Source organism: Typopeltis vanoorti, chromosome 24 (assembly GCF_054136105.1).
Source record: "Typopeltis vanoorti isolate ZY-2024b chromosome 24, IOZ_Tvanoo_1.0, whole genome shotgun sequence".
NCBI lineage: Eukaryota > Metazoa > Arthropoda > Arachnida > Uropygi > Thelyphonidae > Typopeltis > Typopeltis vanoorti.
The window spans coordinates 24,058,582-24,083,917 of NC_143572.1; the positions used below are offsets into that span (position 1 = coordinate 24,058,582).

The following is a 25,336-nucleotide window of genomic DNA, read 5'->3' on the forward strand; positions in this document are numbered from 1 at the left end:
AGAGTCCTCAATCTCTTGCGCATGGGATCAATATCCACTCTTGTTCAAAGAAACTGCAACACCCTACATAAATATAGGTTTTAGTAGTTAAATGGTCATTTTAATTGGTTTATCATTAGCTATTTCATTGTATTGCATCATCTATCATTGGTACGAGTTTCTGTATAATGTAATAGTTGCTGGTATTGCATCAGAATTTTTATGCTATAAGTAGACAGCAAGAGCTAGATTTTGCATTTTCATGCTGAGATCACTATGGCTAGTTATGTGCAGTTAGCATCTCGCAGAAAAAGAGTGCGATTCAAGCTGTGAATAGAGAAGGCTATTCATACTCATGAAATAGCTAGAAGGGTGTCCTGTAGTCAATCTACTGTAATACAACTGCTGTCAAAAGTGAAGGAAACCGGATCTGCTGAAAAGAAGAAAGTCGCTGTCAACACCAGGGTTTCACAAATTGTGTTCTGCAGAAAGTGAATAAATTCTGTGATGTCAGTGACCAAGCTGTGTATTAATCATGTGGAGGTTTCTGTGTTAAAAAATTCAATCGAATTATTTCGGTTTTGTGACAACATTTTTATTAAAAAAGACTGTTTTTTAAAACTAAACAAGTACTAAAAAACAAACCCGACAAGTTTCGTTAGTTGTTAGACTAACATCTTCAGGGGTAAAGATAACTAACAGTTCAAAGCACAAAGTAGAAGAAATTATGAAAAAAAAACCAAGTTCATTTGTTAGTATTATGAACATCAAAAAAGTTCATTAAAAACAGAATAACAGATCTATACAACTGTTAATGCATGTTAGCTGGAAACAACGCTATTTGATGCTGCGTTCTGTGATTCACTTTCATTCTGTCCAAGGTCTGAACTGGGTAAATTTTTGATAAACGCTGACCAAACTTGATTTAAAATCAAACCTTGATTTTTGTTGCATTGCGTATAAAAATACAATTTTTATCAATGTAGGACATGTTTGTTCTGTCCCAGAGTACATCATGACCAGTAGAAGTTGTGTGAAATACCAAACCAGACTTATGTTCTCTCTCTTTGGATGTTTGCTCATGCAGATTTCTCCCGATCTCCCCTGTCTGGCCTACGTAGCAGATGCCACAAGAACAGTGAATATTGTAAACTCCTGGTTTTCTTCATTGGGTGATGTGGAGGTTTCGGAGGATGAAGAGATTTTGATATCTTTTCAAGTGGTAGGAATGTCACTTTTATGTTGTACTTGTAGAGAAGGTTGGCTAATTTATCTGTGACATTCTTGAAGTCTTGTTTATTTAAGTTTGTTGTAGGTGCTGTATTGAGAATTTTCTTAATTAATTTAGTTTTGAAACCATTCAGTTGTAGGATCTGTGTTAAGTATTGTATTTCTTCTTTCCGCTTTTCTTCTGTACTGGGGATGCTGTATGCTTTATCCTTTAAGGTTTTTAGAGGCCTTTTTTTTTGCTTGGGGTGGTGGTGAGAGATAGCATGAAAGAATCTTCCTGTGTTTGTCAGCTTTCTATAAATAGAAAACGATAATCTGTTTTTTTATTTCATTTATTTCTATAAGGATGTCTAGGAAAGGAAGTTTTTTATTTTCTTCTAGTTTCAGAGTAAATTTTATGTTAGGATGTAAGTTATTAAGATAGTCTTTAAATGCAGTCAGTTCTAGTGCTGTTCCTGCCCAAATGATGAAATGTTGCCCTTAAGGGATAAAGTATACAGCATCCCCAGTACAGAAGAAAAGCGGAAAGAAGAAATACAATACTGAACACAGATCCTACAACTGAATGGTTTCAAAACTAAATTAAGAAAATTCTCGATACAGCACCTACAACAAACTTAAATAAACAAGACTTCAAGAATGTCACAGATAAATTAGCCAAACTTCTCTACAAGTACAACATAAAAGTGACTTTCCTACCACTTGAAAAGATATCAAAATCTCTTCATCCTCCGAAACCTCCACATCATCCAATGAAAAAACCAGGAGTTTACAATATTCAGTGTTCCAGCAGCATCTGCTACGTAGGCCAGATGGGGAGATTGGGAGAAATCTGCATGGGTAAACATCAAAAGGACGTACAAAAAAAGAGAGAACATAAGTCTGGTTTGGTATTTCACACAACTTCTACTGGTCATGATGTACACTGGGACAGAACAAACATGTCTTGCTTTGATAAAAACTGTTTCACAAGAAAATTCCAAGAGGCAGCAAATATGATAAAAATTCCTACGCAATGCAACAAAAATCAAGGTTTGATTTTAAATCAAGTTTGGTCAGCATTTATCAAACATTTACCCAGTTCAGACCTCGGACAGAGTGAAAGTGAATCACAGAACGCGACATCAAATAACATTGTTTCCAGCTAACACGTATTAACGGTTGTATAGATCTGTTATTTGGTTTTTTAACTTTTTTGATCTTCATAATACCAACAAATGAACTTGTTTTTTTCATAATTTCTTATAGTTTGTGCTTTGAACTGTATAGTTATCTTTACCCCTGAAGATGTAAGTCTGACTACTAACGAAACTTTCAGGTTTGTTTTTTAGTACTTGTTTAGTTTTAAAAAACAGTTTTTTTTAATAAAAATGTGGTCACAAAACTGAAATAATTCGATTCAAGCTGTGTATTTTCAACATGGAAGTAATTCAGGAAAGGGGATACTGCTGTTTATGAATGGTCATAAAAATTGCCTGCAAGCCGATTACAATGGGTGGCATATCCTCTGTTCTCAAAACTGAACGAAATAACATCTGTGTTGCAAACGTTAGTGACCAATCAGCAAGGAAATATAAAGAAAATTTTTCCACTGAAATTGAAGATCAAGGTAGTCTGTATCCGGTTCTCAAATCTGGTAATACTGAATACTTTCTTCGCAAGTTCATATTGTAGGGTGAAAGTGCTTGTTTCGAAACCGTAGTGCAATGATTTTTTAAAAGTAATAGGCCTACAGATATACATTTTAATATGAATAAGAGACAAGGGACTTTGTTTAATTTTGATGTTAATTTATCTCTTATTGACGGTGTTTGTGATGCAACAAATAGTGATTTATCCACCTCCAGCCAGAAAGTGATCTCCAGGATGTACAAAAGGAGGGGAAAACTACCAGTACACAAGAGAAAAAGTCTGCATTCATTCATAAGTACTTATTATAAATTTTTGGTGATCAGAATGGGATATGTCAATGAAAATCAGCACAAATTAATTTAATGATGTTGGCCTGAAGAAACTACAGTATGCTAAAAGATTTCATTAGTCCAGTGATTGATAACTGATTTAATTGTAATTTTATATTTGTCAACATGTCACACTGTGTATATAAGTGTACTAATAGTCTTTATGATTATGCCATAATTAATTATTAATACATTACAAAATAACCAAGGTGTTCCATGAAAATTTCAGGATTTGTGAAGTGTCCCGTTGTAGGAAAAATCTGGGAAACGCTGGTCTACACCATGCCAAGATAGAGTTCTAAAGTAGCTCTGCCACAAAAATCACGATGTGTTGTCCAGAACTGCAACAGGACTGGGAAGAACAAACAGGAGTTGTGGCAAGCTCTGTAACTGTCAGGAGAAGACTCAGAGAGGGACTGATAGCCAGGCACCATTAAAAGAAGCCCTTGTTAACCAAAAAAAAAAATGAGATTCACTCAGTTAAACTAGTGCAAAGAGCATGCGAAATGGATCTCTAATCAGTGGAAAAGAGTAATTTTTTACTGATAAGAAAACGTTTAACCTGCAGGGTGCTGATGGCACACACAGAGTTCAGAGACAATTCATCCCGAACTATCTGGTGTCAAACAGTCAAATTCTCAGTCAGATGATCTGGAGCTGCATGTCATATCATGGTGTCAGTCACTTGAATTACACAAAAGGTTCATTGAATGCATAAGTGTATCAGAAATTTTAGAATTGCTGCCTACTATCAGAGACCACTTTACTGTAATGACAAACTGTTTCTTTCAGGATGACTCTGCCTCTTTTCATAGGACAAAAAAGTGTAAGTAATGCTATTATAACCATAAAATGAACCATACAATTTGAGTTTAGTATTTTTTAAAAAAAAAGCAGTTTTTGTTACAGGTTAGTAAGTGACCCAATGAACACTTGATTCAGTGATTACTGTAGCCAGGAAACAGACCAGATTTCAACCTCATTGAGAATTTGTGGTACGAAATGGAGACTGAAATACACAAGAAGAAGCCACTGTAAGAGTATGTAACCATGAATTGACAGTTGCATCCATATCAGGAAATTGATTTTGTCAATGCCAAACTGTAATAAAGATAACAGGAAGACTCACAAAGTACTGAATGGCAAAAAGTAAATATTTAGCTTTGAATGTTAGTAAAACTCTGTAGTTGAACTAAATTTTGATACTACCGGTATTTGTTTTTTCAGTGAAAATATCACAATCCACTCCATTTTGAAATTTGTCAAGTTTGTTCATTTCCCTATTATATCACATCTTGTACAGGTATCCCTGGCTTAACGCGGTTTTGATTATCATGCCGAAATTAATTGTGGGAATCCCTTGATATACGCAGCAAGAGTTTTGATTAACGTGCCATCAAATTTACCACGCAAAATCATGCTAGCAGCCTCATGGTCATCCAAATTCTTGGTGATCTGTGTGAGAATGTGAAAGTTTTATTTTCCCCACCAAATACAACATCATTGTTACAACCTATGGACATGGGAGTCATTGCAACTTTCAAAGGCTATTTTCTTAAAAAGACAAACTCAAAGGAGTTGAAACAACATTGGGTGAAAATGAGTTAACGCTCCACGAATTTTGGAAAAAATTTAACATTAAACATGCAATTGAGAACATTCGTGACTCGTGGGAGCAAGTGTCTTCTAGTTGCATGAAAGCTGTTCGGAAAAACCTTTTGCAGAATGAGCTAATGACTTAGGTTGTTTTCAAATTCATGTGAACAAAGAAATCGTTGTTCACGTGGTCAAAGAAATCATTACAATTGGTGAAGACCTCGATTTTGATGGTGCTGATGCAGAAGATGTTAAAGAATTATTGGATTCAAATTCAAAAGATTTCAGTGACAACGATCTTCTTGAAATTGAACAACGTACATATGAAGACAACAAACAAATGGAATGTGAAGATGAGGTTCCAAAGGAAATAACAGTCAAAGAAAGCGAATGGAATATTACACAGTTTAGAATCGCTTAAGCAGCAAGTAATGGATATGGATCCAGATGTTAATCGAAGAATTGTTTGCCGAGGTCTGGAGAGTCATTTTGCTTGTTATCGTAGAATTAATGCCAATAAGAAAAAAACTAAAACCGTTCAAACGACTCTTTATAACTTCTTTTGATTAAAAAAAAGTGCAGTAACTAATGTAGGTACAAGAATTTATTAAACATTTACTTTGCATTCATTTTTTATCTTTCCTAAAATAGTACCATATAAAACAAATTATTAATACAGTAATCGATCAGGGATGAATTGTACATTTTACCATTGATTATTAGATTTGATTAATGCGATTTTGATATACATGGTAACGTCGAAGGATTAATTAACCACGTTAATCGATGGATACCTGTACTAAAAAAACAGTCAAATATTAATCAAAAATAAGTTATATTATCTTCTTCATTATTTATGAAAATTGTGTTATCTCTTTTCAAATAGACATTTGAATTTAATTACACAAAAAACATGGTTACAACAGGTGGCACAGTTTCTATGAAGATGAGTGTATATCCCTAAGTGTTCTAAGAATAAATAGGTTGGGAGTGAAATGGACGTGCAACCTTATTAAGCAAGAGATCCACAAGAAGAAAAAGACATGGAAATATTGTGAGAATAAGAGGAGAGGAGTTAAGAAATATATAAAACTCAGGCCAGAAATGTAACGAGTATTGTGTGGAAAACTAAATTGGACTATGAAAAGAAATTGGCTATGCAAGCTAAAGGCAATCCAAAAGAATTTTATTGTTATGCTGTAAGCAAAAGAAATAACAAATGTGAAAGAATAAATTTAGTGAATGCAGATGGTACTCTAGTGTCAGAAACTTAAGATTGTTCAATTAATAAGTGCTAACTTTGCTAAGATATATCAACCAGGTGTATGTAACATGGTGCATAGTACTACTACATTGGATCATTGGATGAAGAGTTAGAGGTGCATGAAAATAAGAATGAAGAGCTGTTATGTGACCTGGATAAGAATTTGTCAATAGGGACAGATGGAACCTCAGCACATTTGACAAAGAAATGTTCAGCCAAATTGGCTAGGCCTTTAACATGTTTGTATAACTTGAGTCTCAGACCTGAGGAATGGAAAGACGGTATGATAGTATCACTATTCAAGGGTGGTGCAAAACTAATGTGTCTCACTACTGACCTATCAGTATCTTTGGTGTTAGTAGTGAAGATATTAGAGAAGTTGGCAAGAACTCGCATACAGAAAGAGGAATAACAAGCTATACTCTGCAAGGAGCAGCATGGATTTACCAAAGGAAGGACATGTTTTAGGGGTGCTTAAGGTTCAAAGCTGTATAACTGAGAGGAGACCTCCACATAGCCTTTAAAGGAATGGGGAGACCCGACCAGGGCTTCCGACCTAATGTCCAATCCTCACCTTCTCATGGTGCACCCTGTTGGGTATCTACCTGGATACTGAACGAACGAGAATAGGCTGGCAATTTGCGATTTAGCCAACCAAATTGTAATTCTTATTGGCTTAAACCAAATTATAAAATGATGGTACAAGATGACAAAATTTCATGCTGGCTGGGGCGTTGCTAGGATAAACAAGGCCCCCCGTTGTTTTCGCCAGGGACACAAGATGACCAGTGAAAAGTCAGCTACTAAAACAAATATGAAAACGCACCCCAACTCAACATCACCAAAGTTAAAGATTGGTACTATCAACATAAGAAGCCTGAATGGCAAAGAAATGGAACTAGCTGAGGAATTAGAATAAGTACCAGAGAGACATAATAGGAGTGACTGAAACAAAAAAGACAAAAACTGGTGAAATCTTTCTGAGCAATAAATACAAAATGTTATATTCAGGCATTGACAATCAAGGAAAAGAAGGTGTAGCCATAGTATTCGACACAAAATACAAGACTAATCTTCCTGAATGACGGGCAATCTCAAGTAGAGTGATGTCCACAAATATGAGAATGGGGATCTGGACAATGAGACTTATTTGTGCCTATGGTCCCACAGAAGGTTCTACTAATGTAGAAGTGGAGGAATTTTTTGAGGCTTTAGAAAAAGCAACTGACACAATGAAAAAGGAAACATACAAAAATATTTTGGGAAAATTTGGAGAAAAGAGCTGAGCTAATAATGATAGCAAATATCTGTTGGATTTCTGCTCAGGACATGGACACTGGTTATTACTAACACCATGTTCCAACATAAAAATGTGCACAAATTCACATGGAGAGAAGAGGCAAGGAATAAGTAAGTCTCATTGACTATGTTATTGTTGATAATGATGTTTTCTCCCTGGTGCAGGACACCAGAGTGTAGAGAGGATTTGAAATTGGAAGTGATCACTATTTAGTCTTGAGCAGGATAAAATTGAATTTCATATTGAAAAGAATAACGTGTAAGAAAGTTTTAAAGCGAATAAAAGTTGAGCAGCTCTCAGATGTGAACTGTAGACTAAAATACACAAAGATTATTGAAGAAAAAATGAAACAGTTTGAGAACAGGAACCAAATCTTGGAGATTCAGTGGCAAACCTTTAAGAAAACCCCTGATTGATTCAACTAGAGAAGCATGTGATGAAGTTGTTTGCAAGTATAACTCCATGGTGGACACAGGAAGTTAAAGAAGAAAGCATATCAAAAGTTCCTGGCAAATAAGTCAGCTTGTGCTCTTAGAGAATACAGAGACAAATGTACGAAAGCTAAACACTGTAAAACTAGCTAAACAAAAGTCATGGGAGGACTTTGGCAAGAACGTAGAAAATAAATATCAAGAAGGTGGTAAGATATTCTGGAGGTCGTTGAAGCTTAGAAATGGAGGAAAGAGTGTTGGTAAAAGGAGTCAGAGATGATAAAGGTGACATGAAAACAGGAGAAAAAAATATCCTTGAAGTATGGAGTAATTACTTCGAATTGCTAAATGAAACAAGCAGTGATAGCACAGTGGCAAAAAGCACTCAACATGCATACAGTCAGGAATACATATCTTTACTTGAAGTAGAAAAAGCCACCCAAGGCTTGAAATGTGGAAAGGCAGCAGGAGTAGATGATATTCGACCAGAAATGCTGAAGTATGGTGGTATAAGAGTCTTACAGTGGCCGCACTGCATAGTTCAGAATGCCTGGAGGGACGAATTCCCGATGATTACAGTAGAGCTCTCATAGTACCCATATATAAAAAGGGAAATAAAACTGAATGTGAGAATTACAGAGGTATTTCCATACTGAGTGTTCCTGGCAAGATCTATGCAAGTATGCTTGAGAAGAATTGTGGAAGAAAAGCTTGGTGAAAAACAAGCTGGATTCAGGCCAAATAGAGGCTGTCAGGATCAGATCTTCACTTTATGACAAACAGTCGAGAAAGTATTGGAATATAACAAAGATCTGTTTGTTTAAGTTTTGTCGATTTGGAAAAGGCATATAACAAGTTGCCAAGACCGAAGCTATTCAATCTGCTACAGTTATATGGTGTCAGTGGGGCATTATATCAAACAATACTTAGTCTTCATTTGAGTTGTAAGTTAGCGGTTAGAATTGAAAGAAGTAGAGGAAGATGGTTTAATGTTAAATCTGGTGTGAGACAAGGATGTACATTATCCCCTGTGTTATTCATTATCTATATGGATCACATTATGAAGAAAAGTGGTATTAAACGTGATATCAAAATTGGAGATGTTAATGTCAGCTCTTTGCTTTATGCAGATGATGTTATACTTCTAAATAAATCCGCAACAAGTCTGCAAGATTCTCTGACTAAATTGAATAACTGCTGTAATAGATATGGTATGAAGGTCAGCAATAAAAAGACAAAGACAATGAAAATAAGCAGAATTGTTGAAAATGTCAACTGTGTTGTGAACGGAGAACCAGTGGAACAAGTAATTGGCACGATTTTTAGTGAAGATGGCAAATTAAATATAGAAATAGACAACAGAATCAATAATGGTATGGTAGGAAATCAATTGAATAAATTCATATGGAATAAGAGAGAAATTAGTCGGAACACTAAATTAGCTGTATACAAGACAGTGTTCAAACCAGTTTTAACTTATGGATCTGAGAGCTGGGTAAGAAGTAAAACACTTAACCAAAGACTAGACACTGCAGATATGAGAGTCCTGAGAAAGATTATAGGTGTGAACAGATGGCATCAATGGCAATATCATATTAAAAATTAGGATATTAGGAAAGAACTTGACATTGTCAGCATCCAGGAATGCCTTAGCAGAGCTAATCTCAGGAGGTCACTTAAACAGAATGGGAGAGGAAATATTAGCAAAACAAATGTTCTCTGCCAGGTTGGCTGGAAAAAGATCAAGAGGAAGACCAAGATATAGGTGGATTGATACAGTACAAAGTGCCTTAGACGATAGAAATATAAGATCTGATAATATTGGAGTTTTGACAAGTAACAGACTGATTTGGAGGAAAATTGTGGATAGGAAGTTAGTAATGGATGTAAATTTTTCATGTAGTATTATCATATCCTGTACACCCCTTGAGGATACATATCAGGAATTTGATGATGAGGACATGTTTTAGCAATTTGCTCATTTTATAACATAGTTATGGCAGAGTTGGATAAAGGTGGATACACTATGATAATATTGGATTTTGCAAAGGCATTTGATAGGATACCAGAGAATAGGCTGTTGCATAAACTGGAGAATATGGGATTGGAATATAAACTCTTGATTTGGATCAGTGGATGGTTGACAGAATCAAAAAGTGGTATATGGTAGGTGTGAATCTGGCAGATTTAAGGTGACCAATGCTGTACTTTGGGGGTTCATTCCTTGGGTCATCTATACATTAACGAACATTAGGAAGGGTCTAACAGGAGATACGAAATCGTTTGCTGATGATGTGAAGAAAGGCAAGGTAATCAGGGATGCTATTGATATCCAACACTTACAAAATGATTTAAATAGGCTTGAAATTGGGACAAACAAAAATGGCTATCAGTAATTGTAAAGTTATGCACCTTAGTGTGATGAGATTTTTCCAGTGGCGTATTTTATATTTATATATATATATATATATATACACACACCATATTTGCCAGCGTACAAGACACTTTTTTTCTTTGAAAATAGGTCTGAAAAACAGGGTGCGTCTTATACCGATACTCAGTTTTTTATTATTTTCATTTCTGGAAATTTTCTCTGTTCCGAGTTACGCGATTTCTTTATTGCTTCCTTGCGGTGTGTGAGAGCATTCCAGTTACGTAGAGCAGTGTTTCTCAAACTTCAGACATCCACGTTAATATGATTGGTGCAGTATTAACAAAAGATCGTGCTAGTAAATGACAAAGACAAGCCGACAGTTGAGTTTAAATGCTAATTCTCTTCAACCGAATTCCTTATATAATATCTGAAACACATTCACTATATATTTCTTCGTTTTAACATGTTGCACCGGCAACATATGGTTTGGCTTGAGTCATACAGCATTTTCTGTTGGAGGGGGGGGGGCATGCGATTCATTACTTAGTGCCGTCTTTATCTCAGTTGTCTCTTAATTGCACTGTTTGTTGAGAAACATATTACACAGCCTGCAGATGCCTCTGTACCTTATTCAGTGATACAATAGGAACGTTTTACGATCTCAAACTTCACGGATACATTGAATTTTATTCTATGCTTTAATGATGCATAGCCAAAAATTGCCGCAGACCCTCTGAAAACCTTTCACATACCCCCCGGGGGTACGCGTACCACACTTTGAGAAACACTGACGTAGAATTCAGTGGATGCGCATACGCTATCATCGAGGATAACAGCTGTGTTCTGTTCATTTAAACTTTCCATTTGTTGTCGCAGGTGTGAATGGTGATAAATTTCTGCTGTTAAATTTTCTCTAAATTTCTTGGCAAATTATGGCTGAAAAAAGTCAGCATTGTTACAATTTTGCATACAAGCTACGTGTGATTGCATATGCTAAAGAACATGGAAACAGGGCTGCAGAGAGGCCTTTCGGACCACCCTCAACTGAGAAAATGATAAGAACTTGGTGGAATCAGGAAGAGGATTTAAAAAAAGCAACTCACAGTAAACATAACCTATGAAGTGGAACTGCAAAATGGCCAGAACTGAATACTTGGATTTTAGACCACAGAAAAGCGAGACTTTCAGTGTCTACAAAAATGATTATTCATCAAGCAAAAGCGATAGCCACTAACAGAGGGATCGCCAACTTTACTGGATCAATATCATGGTTTTCAAGATTCATGAAGAGAAACAAGCTATGTATGCGGACTAAAACAAAAATATCACAAAAGATGCCAGCTGAATATGAAGAAAAAATTATTGAATTTCATCTATTTGTCATTAACACAAGGAAACGAGAAAATTTTGAACTTGCGCAAATAGGAAACATGGACGAGGTTCCGCTGACTTTTGATGTGCTCTCAAACAAAACTGTAGATTCCAAGGGCACTAAAAGTGTTACTATTAAAACTTCAGGACATGAAAAAACTCACTACACAGTTGTTTTAACCAGCTGTGCTGATGGGACAAAATTGCCACCACTATTGAATTTTAAAAGGAAGACGCTACTCAAAGAAAAACTGCTTAAAGGAGTGTTTGTACATGTTCACGCAAAAGGCTGGATGGATGGATGGAGGAGGAATGAAGTCATGGATAGATAAAATTTGGTCTAGGCGCCCATGGCAGGCTTCTTCTGTTGAAGAAGCCTGCCATACTAGTATGGGATCAGTTTCATTCTCACAGAACAGACGATGTTACAAATAAACTCAAGGATCGAAAACTCAGTTAGCTGTAATTCCAGGAGGTCTAACTAGTCAGCTTCAACCTTTAGATGTCTGTATTAATAAACCATTTAAGGGATTTATGAAGGAGAAGTGGAACAACTGGATTCAGTCTTCAGATTTTGAGGTCACACCATCAGGAAGAAGCCTAGGATTTCGTAAGTTTGTGAATGGGTCAAAGCTTCATGGGATGCTGTGAAAATTGAGACAGTGGTTAAATCATTTAAGAAGTGTGGAATTAGTAATGCACTAATAGTACAAAGGACGATTTGTTGTATGAGGACTCAGATTCTGATTTAGAAGAGGTTTCAAGTATCTCTTCATTTAGCTCTGGAGATGAATTTCTTGGTTTTGACGATTAAAAGGTGAGTACTATTTCCTAGTTAGATTAGGTATTTGTTGAAAGTAGTCCTACTTATTACTTTATATTTGAAATACTGTAAATTCATTATAATATTCAGTGATAAAAGTTTTTTTCCTAAAAAATGTGTACAAAAAAGGGGGTGCGTCTTATATGCTGGCAAATACGGTGTGTGTGTATATATATATATAATAAAATACTTGTTCTCCCTATCCTTAAAAACAGTCCTCTCAAAACATGACTATTTCTTATATCTGGGACTATCCTCGTACTTTAAATATATTCTTTGCATAAGTTTCAAACCCCAATATGAAGCTGGTTGCCTTATCTGCTCTCCTAAAGACCAACTCTTTCCACTCTCTTCTAAGGCATGCAAAGTTTCTTGCTCTTACAAGAAGAAACTGATGAGGCTAGGGAGCTTGGTGCAATTGTGGATAGGAATATGAAGTTCAAAGGTCACATAGCAAATATTGCAAATACAACTCAGAGGATAATTACGATGTTGAAACAAACCTTGGCATGTAAGGAAAAAGAAGTAATTTTACCTCTTTATAAGGCCTTGATAACACCACACCCGGAATATTGTGCACAGATTTTGTCTCCTGGGTTTCAAGGGGATAAAGAAGATAATAAAGATATTGTTTTTACTGGCTGATTATACAAGAAGTAAGAAACAAAAATTTTGACTTAAGCAACTGAATGTTTGCTGAATTTTTATCTTGAATTGGTTTTGCACATTGGCTAGAGTACCAGAACTCACATAAGAGTTGAGGGTTTTGAGTGGTGTGGGGAATAAAGACTCATTATTTGAGCAGATTTTAATTTCATTTTGAGAAAATGTTTCAATCAGGAGAGCAAAAAACATTCAAACCATGGAAGAGGTGGAGAAATCCTGTAAGTCATCCCAATTTGTTCTCTGCTTGGTAACTGCAAGTGGAGAACAAACTATAGTGCACATGGAGAAAAATCATTGAGAAAAGGTCTAGGATGTTACAAGAATATTGGTGATTATCGGTTATTCTAGTAGAGAAGTGAACAGTGTGCAAGATCATTACTGATAGTAAATAGTGGTTTTCCTTCTAGTTTGATCAGGAAAGGAAACTAAAATTAAAGCTATGGAGCCAGGTTCATCATCATCAAATTCCTGCCATGTACCCTCAAGGGGGGGTGTACAGGATATGATAGTACTACATGAAAAATTTACATCATTACTAACTTCCTATCTACAATTTTCCTCCAGATCAGTCTGTTACTTGTCAAGACTCCAATATTATCAGATCTTATATTTCTGTCATCTAAGGCACTTTGTACCCTATCAAACCACCTACATCTTGGTCTTCCTCTGGGTCGTTTTCCTGCCAACCTAGCAGAGAACACTTGTTTTGCTAATCTTTCCTCGCCCATTCTGTTTAAGTGACCATACCACCTGAGATTAGCTCTGCTAACGCATTCCTGGATGCTGACAATGTCATGTTCTTTCCTAATATCCTCATTTTTAATAAGATATTGCCATTGATGCCATCTGTTCACACCTATAATCTTTCTCAGGACTCTCATATCTGCAGTGTCTAGTCTTTGGTTAAGTGTTTTACTTCTTACCCAGCTCTCAGATCCATAAGTTAAAACTGGTTTGAACACTGTCTTCTGTAGGCCAGGTTGAACTATGAAAATTAGTTTCAAAAAAAGACAACTGCACTGGGTAATTACAGCATGAAATCAACTTCCAGAAATAAATCATCAAAGAAGTCAGCATAGTCAACTGAATTAGAAGAACAGTAAGGACTGCAAATGAAGACAAAGTACGGCAAGGAATCCTGAGCTCATTGCTATACCCTCTGTTGGAGTATATAATGCCTTCTAAGTGAAATAACTGCTGAAAATAGCAAAACAGAGATCACTAGCGTCAGAGGGGGGGGGGGGGCGCATTAAACATAGCTAAAATGTCAGAAAAGGGGATTTTTATTGAAGAAAGAAATATCAAAACTAACCATGCTATCAGTACCACTTAAAACTGAATTTGCATTAAAGAATTTGAAATAAAGTACTAAGTGTGAATAATGGACTAATGCCACCTCCTCCAGCCAATATTTATATGGACTATTTAAAAAAAAATGTGCTCAATACCGTCATTCTCAAACCATCTATTTGGCTAAGATACAATGGCTGTGTGTTCACCATTTGACAACATGGTTTAGATAATACATTAAAACCAATTCCTCCTCGACGTCAACAACCAGAACCCCCGAATCCATTTCACTATTAAAAAAAAAAAAACTAGCCTCTGCCTTTTCTAGATACTAATCAAATGTATTCCAAACAACAGACTTTCTATCTCAGTTTACAGTTTACCTACATGAATAGATACACTGATAAACTCCCTCACATCCCAAATGGTATTATAAAAATTACATAAAAACTACTGTAAACAGAACTATCAACTTCTTTCCAACAAGGCTTCTCTCAAATGAATTTATCTTTCTGTTGTACTTTCTCATCAAACAGCTACAATGTGAATATACACACACATATATATATATATATAATAAAATACTTGTTCTCTCTCTCTCTCTCTCTCTCTCTCCTTAAAACAGTCCTCTCTGTGGTAATCTTAATTTATGAAAGAATACTTACTCAACTAACACACAAATCTGGTTTATACAAATAATTTTAGCACACCCAATCAGAAACCAATGAAAAAAATAAGTAACAATAGCTTATTAATATGGTTGAAAAATTATTCAATTCATAGGGTAATAAATTATTTTCTCATTTAAAATAAAAATATTAGCTTTAACATATTTCATTGCATACCTTGAAATTTTCCACTTTCTTTAACAGAAAATATGAGTATTACGTTTTTGCATTCCTGAAAGGTAAAATTCCAAATGAGCTGATTAAAATATTGAACCTCAATATAGATGCAATAATCTGAATTTAAATTGAATAATGAATACCAAGCATGATTAAGTGACATGAAAAATGATATGATTAAGATATACAGGGTGTTCGGGATAAATTTGACATATTTGTAATTAATTATATTTTTCCGTAAGTTACATGTATTAACACACACTTCTCTTCATTTAAAAGTTTGGACCCTTCTTCATTCATATACAAGATGTCAGAAAGGATGGATAGCTGGAACCCACCTGAATCATGGAAGAGAATAACTTGTATCATGATGATTGTTGCCCGCCATCAAAATAAGGATATTACGACTGCTGCCCAATGCTCCCTGAATACAGTAAAAACAATCAGGCATGAACTAGAGACTTGCAATGGTGACTACGAGGATGTAGCAAGAAGAAAGATCCCTAGCAGACGATCTGATTGCGTTCGTACAGCAGAATTCCTCGCAAATCTGCAGGAACAGGTGTTGAAGAACCCTGGCATTGGAATTCGGGCTTTGTTCGTGGAGTTGCTAACTGTAGTCAAGCCCTGGATAACAAGGGTAGCCAATGGTAGGCCGTATGTATGGCAGCAGGATTCAGCCCCTTGCCACACCTCTGGGAAAAGTCAAAAATGGTTGTCTGAAAATTTCTACGACTTCACCAGTCCAAATGTTTGGCCTCCAAACTCCCCAGACCTTAACCCCATGGATTATTTTGTATGGGGCGCAGTTGAAAAAGACACCAATCGCACTTCCAGTAATACAAAAGCCCAGTTAATGGATAAAATTAAAACAGTTTTTGCGGCCCTTCCCAGGGAGACTGTAGCATCAGCTTGTTCGAGGTTCCGAAGCAGAATTGAAGCTGTGATCGATGCTAATGGTGGTTATTTTGAGTAAATCTTGTTGATAGTATTGTAATTAACTCTGCCTGTAATGTTTTTTTGTCAATTCATTAAATTTAATAGATACAAAGAAGATTTTCTTTTTCCTTACGAAACTGTCAAATTTATCCCGAACACCCTGTATATAACATTTATATATGACTATTCAAGATTAGAAAATAACCCCATCTTACCTCAGGAAGTATCTACTATACTGTGATAGATGGTAGAGATGGTTTGCATGTTCTAATGAGCCTGAAAACTATACCCAATGGTCCTGTACAGCAGAGAATGCCTAATCTGAATAGGTCAATATCCTTTCTTTCATGCTTACATGGTGATCAGAATACATCATGAAAAAATTATGGAGACAACTACTGTGTTAGAGAAAAACTTTAGTTTAATATAAACCAAAATGAACACTCGACATTTCGACCTTCATATCAAGGTCATCATCTAGAGCATACACATATAACAAAGAAACAAGCTGCACTACAATCTACATGGTTTGCTAAAGTTACTGACCAACCGTTACAACAATTATTGGCCTGACCTATACAAACTGAAAATTGCTTTAAGTCATAAAGTATACTGGAAACTAAATAGGCTGAATATGTGGCATCCAAATTCTTGGAATTTTTACGCCACCATTATTGTTGAGATTAGGGTGGTTAATTAGAATTTCAAAGGCTTCTTTAAATTTTCTTTCATACCAGGTTTTTGTATGATGTAAAGAGCGGGTACTTTTCCAATATGAATCCAACCGATCAGGATATCTCTTCTCAGTTCAACTCCAACAGTGAACAACAAACAAGTGAGACAAGGAGTGACCAACCACCTGCAAGCAATAGTCATGTGATCAACTTATCAAGCCACACCTTAATTATTCCCACAATATTCCGATGCTTTCTCGACTATTTGTCGTAAAGTGAAGATCTGATCCTGACAGCCTCTATTTGGCCTGAATCTAGCTTGTTCTTCACCAAGCTTTTCTTCCACAATTCTTCTCAACCGTTTCTAAAGCATACTTGCATAGATCTTGCCAGAAACACTCAGTAGGTAAATACCTCTAATTCTCACAGTCAGTTTTATTTCCCTTTTTATATATGGGCACTATTAGAGCTCTACTCCAATCATCGGGAATTTGTCCCTGTGTCCAGGCTTTCTGAACTATGCAGTGCAGCCACTAAAAGACTTTTATACCACCATACTTAAGCATTTCTGGTCAAATATCATCTACCTGCTGCCTTTCAACATTTCAAGCCTTTGATGGCTTTTTCTACTTCAAGTATGGATATGTATTCCTGACTGTATGCCTGTTGAGTGTTTTTTTACCACTGTGCTATCACTGCTTGTTTCATTTAGCAATTTTTCAAAGTAATTACTCCATACTTCAAGGATATCTTTTTCTCCTGTTTTCATGTCACCTTTATATCATCTTTAACTCCTTTTACAGCACTCTTTTCCTCCATTTCTAAGTTTCTTCAACAACCTCCAGAATATCTTACCACCTTCTTGATATTTATTTTCTATGTTCTTGCCAAAGTCCTCCCATGACTTTTGTTTAGCTAGTTTTACACAATGTTTCGCTTTCTTACATTTGTCTCAGTATTCTCTATGAGCACAAGCTGACTTATTTGCCAGGAACTTTTGATATGATTTCTTCTTTTCCTTCACTGCCTCTTTAACTTCCTGTTTCCACCATGGAGTTCTGATTTTTCTATCCTTGCAGACAACCTCACCACATGCCTCTCTGGCTGAATCAATCAGGGTTTTCTTCAAGGCTTGCCACTGAATCTCCAAGGTTTGGTTCCTGTTCTCAAACTCTTTCATTTTTTTTTCAATAATCTTTGTGTGTGTTAGTCTACAGTTCACATCTGAGAGCTGCTCAACTTTTATTCGCTTTAAAACTTTCTTACATGTTATTCTTTTCAATATGAAATTCAATTTTATCCTGCTCAAGACTAAATAGTGATAATTTCCAATTTCAAATCCTCTGTACACTCTGGTGTCCTGTACCAGTGAGAAAACATCACTATCAACAATAACATAGTCAACGAGATTTTTCTTATTCCCTGCCTCTTCTCTCCATGTGAATTTATGCACATTTTTCTGTTGGAACATGGTGTTAGTAATAAGTAGTCCATGGTCTGAGCAGAAATCCAACAGGTGTTTGCCATTATTATTAGCTTTGCTCTTTTCTCCAAATTTTCCCAAAATATTTTTGTATGTCTCAGAATCATTTCCTACTCTGCTATTTAGATCCCCATCAAGGACCAACTTTTTCTTTTTCATTGTGTCAGTTGCTTTTTCTAAAGCCTCAAAAAATTCCTCCACTTCTACCTTAGTAGAACCTTCTGTTGGACCATAGGCACAAATAAATCTCATTGTCCAGTTCCCCATTCTCATATTTGCCCACATTACTCTACTTGAAACTGACTGCCATTCAAGAAGATTAGCCTCGTATTTTGTGTTGAATACTATGGCTACTCCTCCTTTTCCTCGATTGTTATTGCCTGAATATAACATTTTGTATTTATTGCTCAGAAAGATCTCACCAGTTTTTGTCTTTTTTGTTTCAATCACCCCTATTATGTCGATCTGGTACTTATCTCATTCCTCAGCTAGCTCCATTTCTTTGCCATTCAGGCTTCTTATGTTGATAGTACCGATCTTTAACTCTAGTGATGTTGAGTTAGGGGATGTTTTCAGATTTGTTCCAGTAACTGACTTTTTGCTGTTCGCCCTGGTTCCCTGGCGAAAACAACGGGGGCCTTGTTTAACCGAGCGACGCCCCAGCCGGCATGAAATTTTGTCATGTTGTACCATCATTTTTTATTTTGGTTTAACCATAAGAATACAATTTGGTCAGCTAAATCCCAAATTGCCAGCCCAGTCTTGTTCATTCAGTATCCAGGTAGATACCCAACAGGGTGCACCAAGAGAAGGTGAGGATTGGACATTAGGTCATAAGCCCAGGTCAGTTCTCTGCATTCCTTTAAAGGCTATGTGCAGGTCTCGCTGAAATTTTCTTATAACATAATTTGTATCAAGTACATTTCACAAGATAATGAAGTAATGCAATTGTATCAGAAATATAAAACTTCAAGGAGATTAAACAATCTTAAAAATCAGAATTGAATAAACTTACCTCCTGTGTCTATAGTTGCATGCCCCCAATTCTTCCTGGTGGCATGCTTGTGTAACTTTGCGCATATAAAATTCACAACTTCAGTTTAAATATTGTTCTTTCATAAGTGATTTCAGAGCCAGATAACAATCAAAATAAAACTTCTTTGCTGAGAACTTTAAAAAAAATAATTTCAACTTGAAGCAGCGCGACGTAAAATTCAAACGTCGCGAGCGAACTTGTTTGTGAGCACGGCGGAATAATAAGCCATTATACAGCATTTGTTTGGGAGAGATGGTGTCGCTTGGGTCCCAGCATACACTCTTTGGGTATCGCATGCTTTGTTTACATCTGCTCTCTCACTTTTGTATTTGTGTTTTTTTTTTTTTTGTGACTTTTTACCCTTCAATATAGCTCCTAAACGTAAGGAAGACTCTTCCGATGGCAGCGTGTCGAAGAAAAGGAAAGCCATTACATTAGAAGTGAAATTAGACATTATTAAAAGGGCAAAAAAGGGAGAAACGCCAATAAACATTGGCCGCGTGATGAACTTATGTCGTACCAGAGTCGGGACTATTATCAAGGATAAAGTTCGAATCCTTGAACACGCAAAAGGATTATAGCCCATGAAATGGACTGTGCTTACGAAAAAACGTTGTAGGCTCAAGATTGAGATGGAAAGGCTTTTTGTTCTCTGGCTGGAAGACCAGTGTTAGATCTAAAATAGGAGACCTCATTTTTACATGACGTCACCATTCCAGAATCTATCAGTAAACATAAAATAAGTATGCATACTTATCTTTTAGCACAGTATAACTGTTTTTTTTTTTTTGTAAACAACATCTTGTATATTAAACTTTGAATTATGTGAATTAAAATTAATGAATCTGTGTGTCAAGTATAAATGTAAGTCAGCAAAAAGGGGCAGTTATAAGAGAAATTATTAGTGATTTTCTACAACTGAAAGAATGCAAGTTATTCAGCAACATAGGGCAAAGATCGCTCTAACGCTACAAGAGCAGCGTAAGCACCTGCAGGCATCGCATCTGAGAAGATATCGTGATGCATACATTCTCGGAAATAGAAAGTCCCGTATGTTGATCGGAGAAGTCACCCAGTCAGAGACCAATAGGGGGACGATAAGAGAAATTCAAACTCGGAAAGGTGGCGCTCTTGGGGAGCATATAAAACCTGTGACACGGATTTGAATCTCCCCCCGTTTGTTTGTTCCTGCATTCTCTCCGTGTGCTACAAGTGTGCATTGCAGTTAAGCTCTTATATTTAAGAGCTGACTTTCGAGAAGTTCCGGAATGGCACCGCAGCAGAGTTCAGCAAGATCGAATGTACGCATTCAATGAGAAAGATCGTCGACGCAAGCCCTTAGCAGAGAGATAGTGCTCGGCTCAGGAGAGCACGTGTATCCCACGTGGTGAAAAAATTGAGATAGTCAGAATCGTAACAAAGAAGGAAGGACGGAGAGAAACAGATAAAGAGTAGATAAGTACTTTCACATGTTCTAGCCCCTTTTGAGAATTGACTAACAGTGTGAAAAGAGTATCTTAAACTTGTAATAGAAGGAAGTGTGAAGAACTGAGATTTAATTAAATGACTCTATGCCTTTTGAAATGAATTAAGAACTTTCAGGTAGATAGAGATTTTGTCGTGATTCATTCGAGAGAGATTATCAATGTGCTAAATGCCTAAATGGCCAAATGAGTTGTAGTTAAGAATGTAAAATATGTTGAAATATTTAATTTGCTAACATTTAGAAATCAATGCTAAATTATTTTAAGAATGAGAGAGTGAGAGAAAAGTAGAAGTTTAAATTAGAATTAATAATTGTTTTATTTTGTATTGCATAGCATAATGAGCTCATTAAATTTATTTGATACTTTACATGTCTGTATTTCTGATCATGCTGACTGACCCTTCATAAAATATGAACCTGTGATTGTGTGTGTGTGCGGGGATATCCCAATTAAGAGTAGTAGGGCATGACTGCAATAAACTAGAAAACCTAAGGCTTCTGAATTTTAGCTAAGATTATTAGTAGCACCTGATATCCTATGACTATTCTTAGGCTGACCCCTAAGACCAAGGCTGGCCCACTAAAATAAATTTGCCTGAGTGAATAGGATAGCTCATAGTATTCAGGGAACAGGTATTTCTAGTGGCCCTTAGAAAGTTAAATTACGTAAGGAATAAAATAAAATGAATAAAGAATAAGATGATAGAACAAAGACTCAGACCTGACGATAAGTATAGAATAAGAGAAGGATTTTAAAGATTTGATAACATTAACACTAAGACGTGACAAAAGAAAAAATTAAAATAAGAATAAGAATAGGGGTGCTTAAGGGTCAAAGCTGTATAACTGAGAGGAGACCTCCACATAGCCTTTAAAGGAATGCGGAGAACCGACCAGGGCTTCTGACCTAATGTCCAATCCTCACCTTCTCGTGGTGCACCCTGTCGGGTATTTACTTTGATACTGAACGAACGAGGATGGGCTGGCAATTTGGGATTTAGCCGACCAAATTGTATTCTTATTGGTTAAACCAAAATAAAAAATGATGGTACAACATGACAAATTTTCATGCCGGCTGGGGCATCGCCCGGTTAAACAAGGCCCCTGTTGTTTTCGCCAGGGAACCAGGGCGAACAGCGAAAAGTCAGCTACTGGAACAAATCTGAAAACAAACCCCAACTCAACATCACCAGAGTTAAAGATCGGTACTATCAACATAAGAAGCCTGAATGGCAAAGAAATGGAGCTAGCTGAGGAATTAGATAAGTACCAGATCGACATAATAGGGGTGACTGAAACAAAAAAGACCAAAACTGGTGAGATCTTTCTGAGCAATAAATACAAAATGTTATATTCAGGCAATAACAATCAAGGAAAAGAAGGAGTAGCCATAGTATTCAACACAAAATACGAGGCTAATCTTCTTGAATGGCAGTCAGTCTCAAGTAGAGTAATGTGGGCAAATATGAGAATGGGAAACTGGACAATGAGACTTATTTGTGCCTATGGTCCCACAGAAGGTTCTACTAAGGTAGAAGTGGAGGAATTTTTTGAGGCTTTAGAAAAAGCAACTGACACAATGAGAAAGGAAAAGTTGGTCCTTGTTGGGGATCTAAATAGTAGAGTAGGAAATGATTGTGAGACATACAAAAATATTTTGGGAAAATTTGGAGAAAAGAGCAAAGCTAATAATAATGGCAAATATCTGTTGGATTTCTGCTCAGGACATGGACTGGTTATTACTAACACCATGTTCCAACATAAAAATGTGCACAAATTCACATGGAGAGAAGAGGCTAGGAATAAGAAAAGTCTCATTGACTATGTTATTGTTGATAGTGATGTTTTCTCCCTGGTGCAGGACACCAGAGTGTACAGAGGATTTGAAATTGGAAGTGATCACTATTTAGTCTTGAGCAGGATAAAATTGAATTTCATATTGAAAAGAATAACATGTAAGAAAGTTTTAAAGCGAATAAAAGTTGAGCAGCTCTCAGATGTAAACTGTAGACTAAAATACAGAAATATTATTGAAAAGAAAATGAAAGAGTTTGAGAAGAGGAATCAAAACTTGGAGATTCAGTGGCAAACTCTGAAGGAAACATTGATTGATTCTGCCAGAGAGGCATGTGGTGAGGTTGTGTGCAAAGATAAAAAAATCAGAACTCCCTGGTGGACACAGGAAGTTAAAGAGGCAGTGAAGGAAAAGAAGAAAGCATATCAAAAGTTCCTGGCAAATAAGTCAGCTTTTACTCTTACAGAATACAGAGACAAATGTAAGAAAGCTAAACAGTGTGTAAAACTAGCTAAACAAAAGTCATGGGAGGACTTTGGCAAGAATATAGAAAATAAATATCAAGAAAGTGGCAAAATATTCTGGAGGTTGTTGAAGAAACTTAGGAATGGAGGAAAGAGTGCTGTAAAAGGAATTAGAGATGATAAAGGTGAAATGAAAACAGGAGAAAAAGATATCCTTGAAGTATGGAGTAATTACTTTGAAAAACTGCTAAATGAAACAAGCAGTGATGACAGCACAGTGATAAAAAACACTGACCAGGCATGCAGTCAGGAATACATATCCATACTTCAAGTAGAAAAAGCCATCAAAGGCTTGAAATGTGGAAAGGCAGCAGGAGTAGATGATATTCGACCAGAAATGCTGAAGTATGGTGGTATAAGAGTCTTACAGTGGCTGCACTGCATAGTTCAGAAAGCCTGGACAGAGGGACGAATTCCCGATGATTGGAGTAGAGCTCTCATAGTACCCATATATAAAAAGGGAAATAAAACTGAATGTGAGAATTACAGAGGTATTTCCCTACTGAGTGTTCCTGGCAAGATCTATGCAAGTATACTTGAGAAACGGTTGAGAAGAATTGTGGAAGAAAAGCTTGGTGAAGAACAAGCTGGATTCAGGCCAAATAGAGGCTGTCAGAATCAGATCTTCACTTTACGACAAATAGTCGAGAAAGCATGGGAATATAACAAAGATCTGTATTTAAGTTTTGTCGATTTGGAAAAGGCATATGACAAGGTGCCAAGAGAGAAGCTATTCAATACGCTACAGTTATATGGTGTCAATGGGGCATTATATCAAGCAATACTTAGTCTTTATTTGAGTTGTGAGTCAGCAGTTAGAATTGAAGGAAGTACATGAAGATGGTTTAATGTTAAATCTGGTGTGAGATAAGGATGTACATTATCCCCTCTGTTATTCATTATCTATATGGATCACATTATGAAGGAATGTGGTATTAAACCTGATATCAAAATTGGAGATGTTAATGTCAGCTCTTTGCTTTATGCGGATGATGTTATACTTCTAAATAAATCCGCTACAAGTCTGTAAGATTCTCTTACTAAATTGAACAGCTGTTGTAATAGATATGGTATGAAGGTCAGCAATAAAAAGACAAAGACAATGAAAATAGGCAGAATCATTGAAAATGTCAACTGTGTTGTGAATGGAGAACCTGTGGAACAAGTAAAACATTTCAGCTATTTAGGTGCAATTTTTACTGAAGATGGTAAACTAAATATAGAAATAGACAACAGAATCAGCAAAGCTGGTATCGTGGGAAGTCAATTGAATAAATTCATATGGAATAAGAAAGAAATTAGTCGGAACACTAAATTAGCTGTATACAAGACTGTGTTCAAACCAATTTTAACTTATGGATCTGAGAGCTGGGTCAGAAGTAAAACACTTGACCAAAGACTAGAGACCGCAGATATGAGAGTCCTGAGAAAGATTAGAGGCGTGAACAGATGGCATCAATGGCAATATCATATTAAAAATGAGGATATTAGGAAAGAACTTGACATTGTCAGCATCCAGGAATGCGTTAGCAGAGCTAATCTCAGATGGTATGGTCACTTAAATAGAATGGGAGAGGAAAGATTAGCAAAACAAGCGTTCTCTGCCAGGTTGGCAGGAAAACGACCCAGAGGAAGACCAAGATATAGGTGGATTGATACGGTACAAAGTGCCTTAGACGATAGAAATATAAGATCTGATAATGTTGGAGTCTTGACAAGTAACAGACTGATTTGGAGGAAAATTGTAGATAGGAAGTTAGTAATGATGTAATTTTTTCATGTAGTACTGTCATATCCTGTACACCCCTTGAGGGTAAATGGCAGGAATTTGATGATGATGATGATGATAAGAATAAGAAAATAAAAGAATAAAAAGGAAACATAATGATAAAAATAAAACAAAGAGGCCACATAACAATGTCACAGCCGACATAACAAAAGGCGCAAGCGGTAGGATTTTGATAGAAGAGGATGAAGTAAGAAAGGATATAATTAAATATAGAGCATCGATATAATAATAGCAAATATATACGACATAACACCAACGTCAATGCCATATCCTCATGTTAATTCGAGAAAAGGCGAAAAGATTGTTTGAGGTATTGAAAAGTGAAAGGGGAGAAATGAGTGCAGGTGAAGAGTTTAATACTAGTAAAGGTTGATTTATGCGGTTTAAGGCTCGGGGCAATTTATATAACCTTAAGGTGCAAAGTGAAGCTGCTAGTGGTGATGATAAAGCAGCTGGTGAGTTTCTTGTGGGGTTGGCTGA

The 25,336-nt window shown here is 36.3% G+C and overlaps 1 protein-coding gene across 2 annotated transcripts in view; it reads right to left on the reverse strand.

Annotated features, from left to right (window-relative positions):
* Positions 1-25,336, reverse strand: part of LOC150093023 (uncharacterized) — a 257,599-nt gene that overhangs the window by 126,286 nt on the left and 105,977 nt on the right. For both annotated transcript variants that reach the window (XM_090413793.1, XM_090413794.1), the window contains exon 11: positions 15,131-15,185. In XM_090413793.1, coding sequence (XP_090269919.1) covers positions 15,131-15,185 — 55 coding nt within the window. The remainder of the gene's footprint in view (positions 1-15,130; positions 15,186-25,336) is intronic.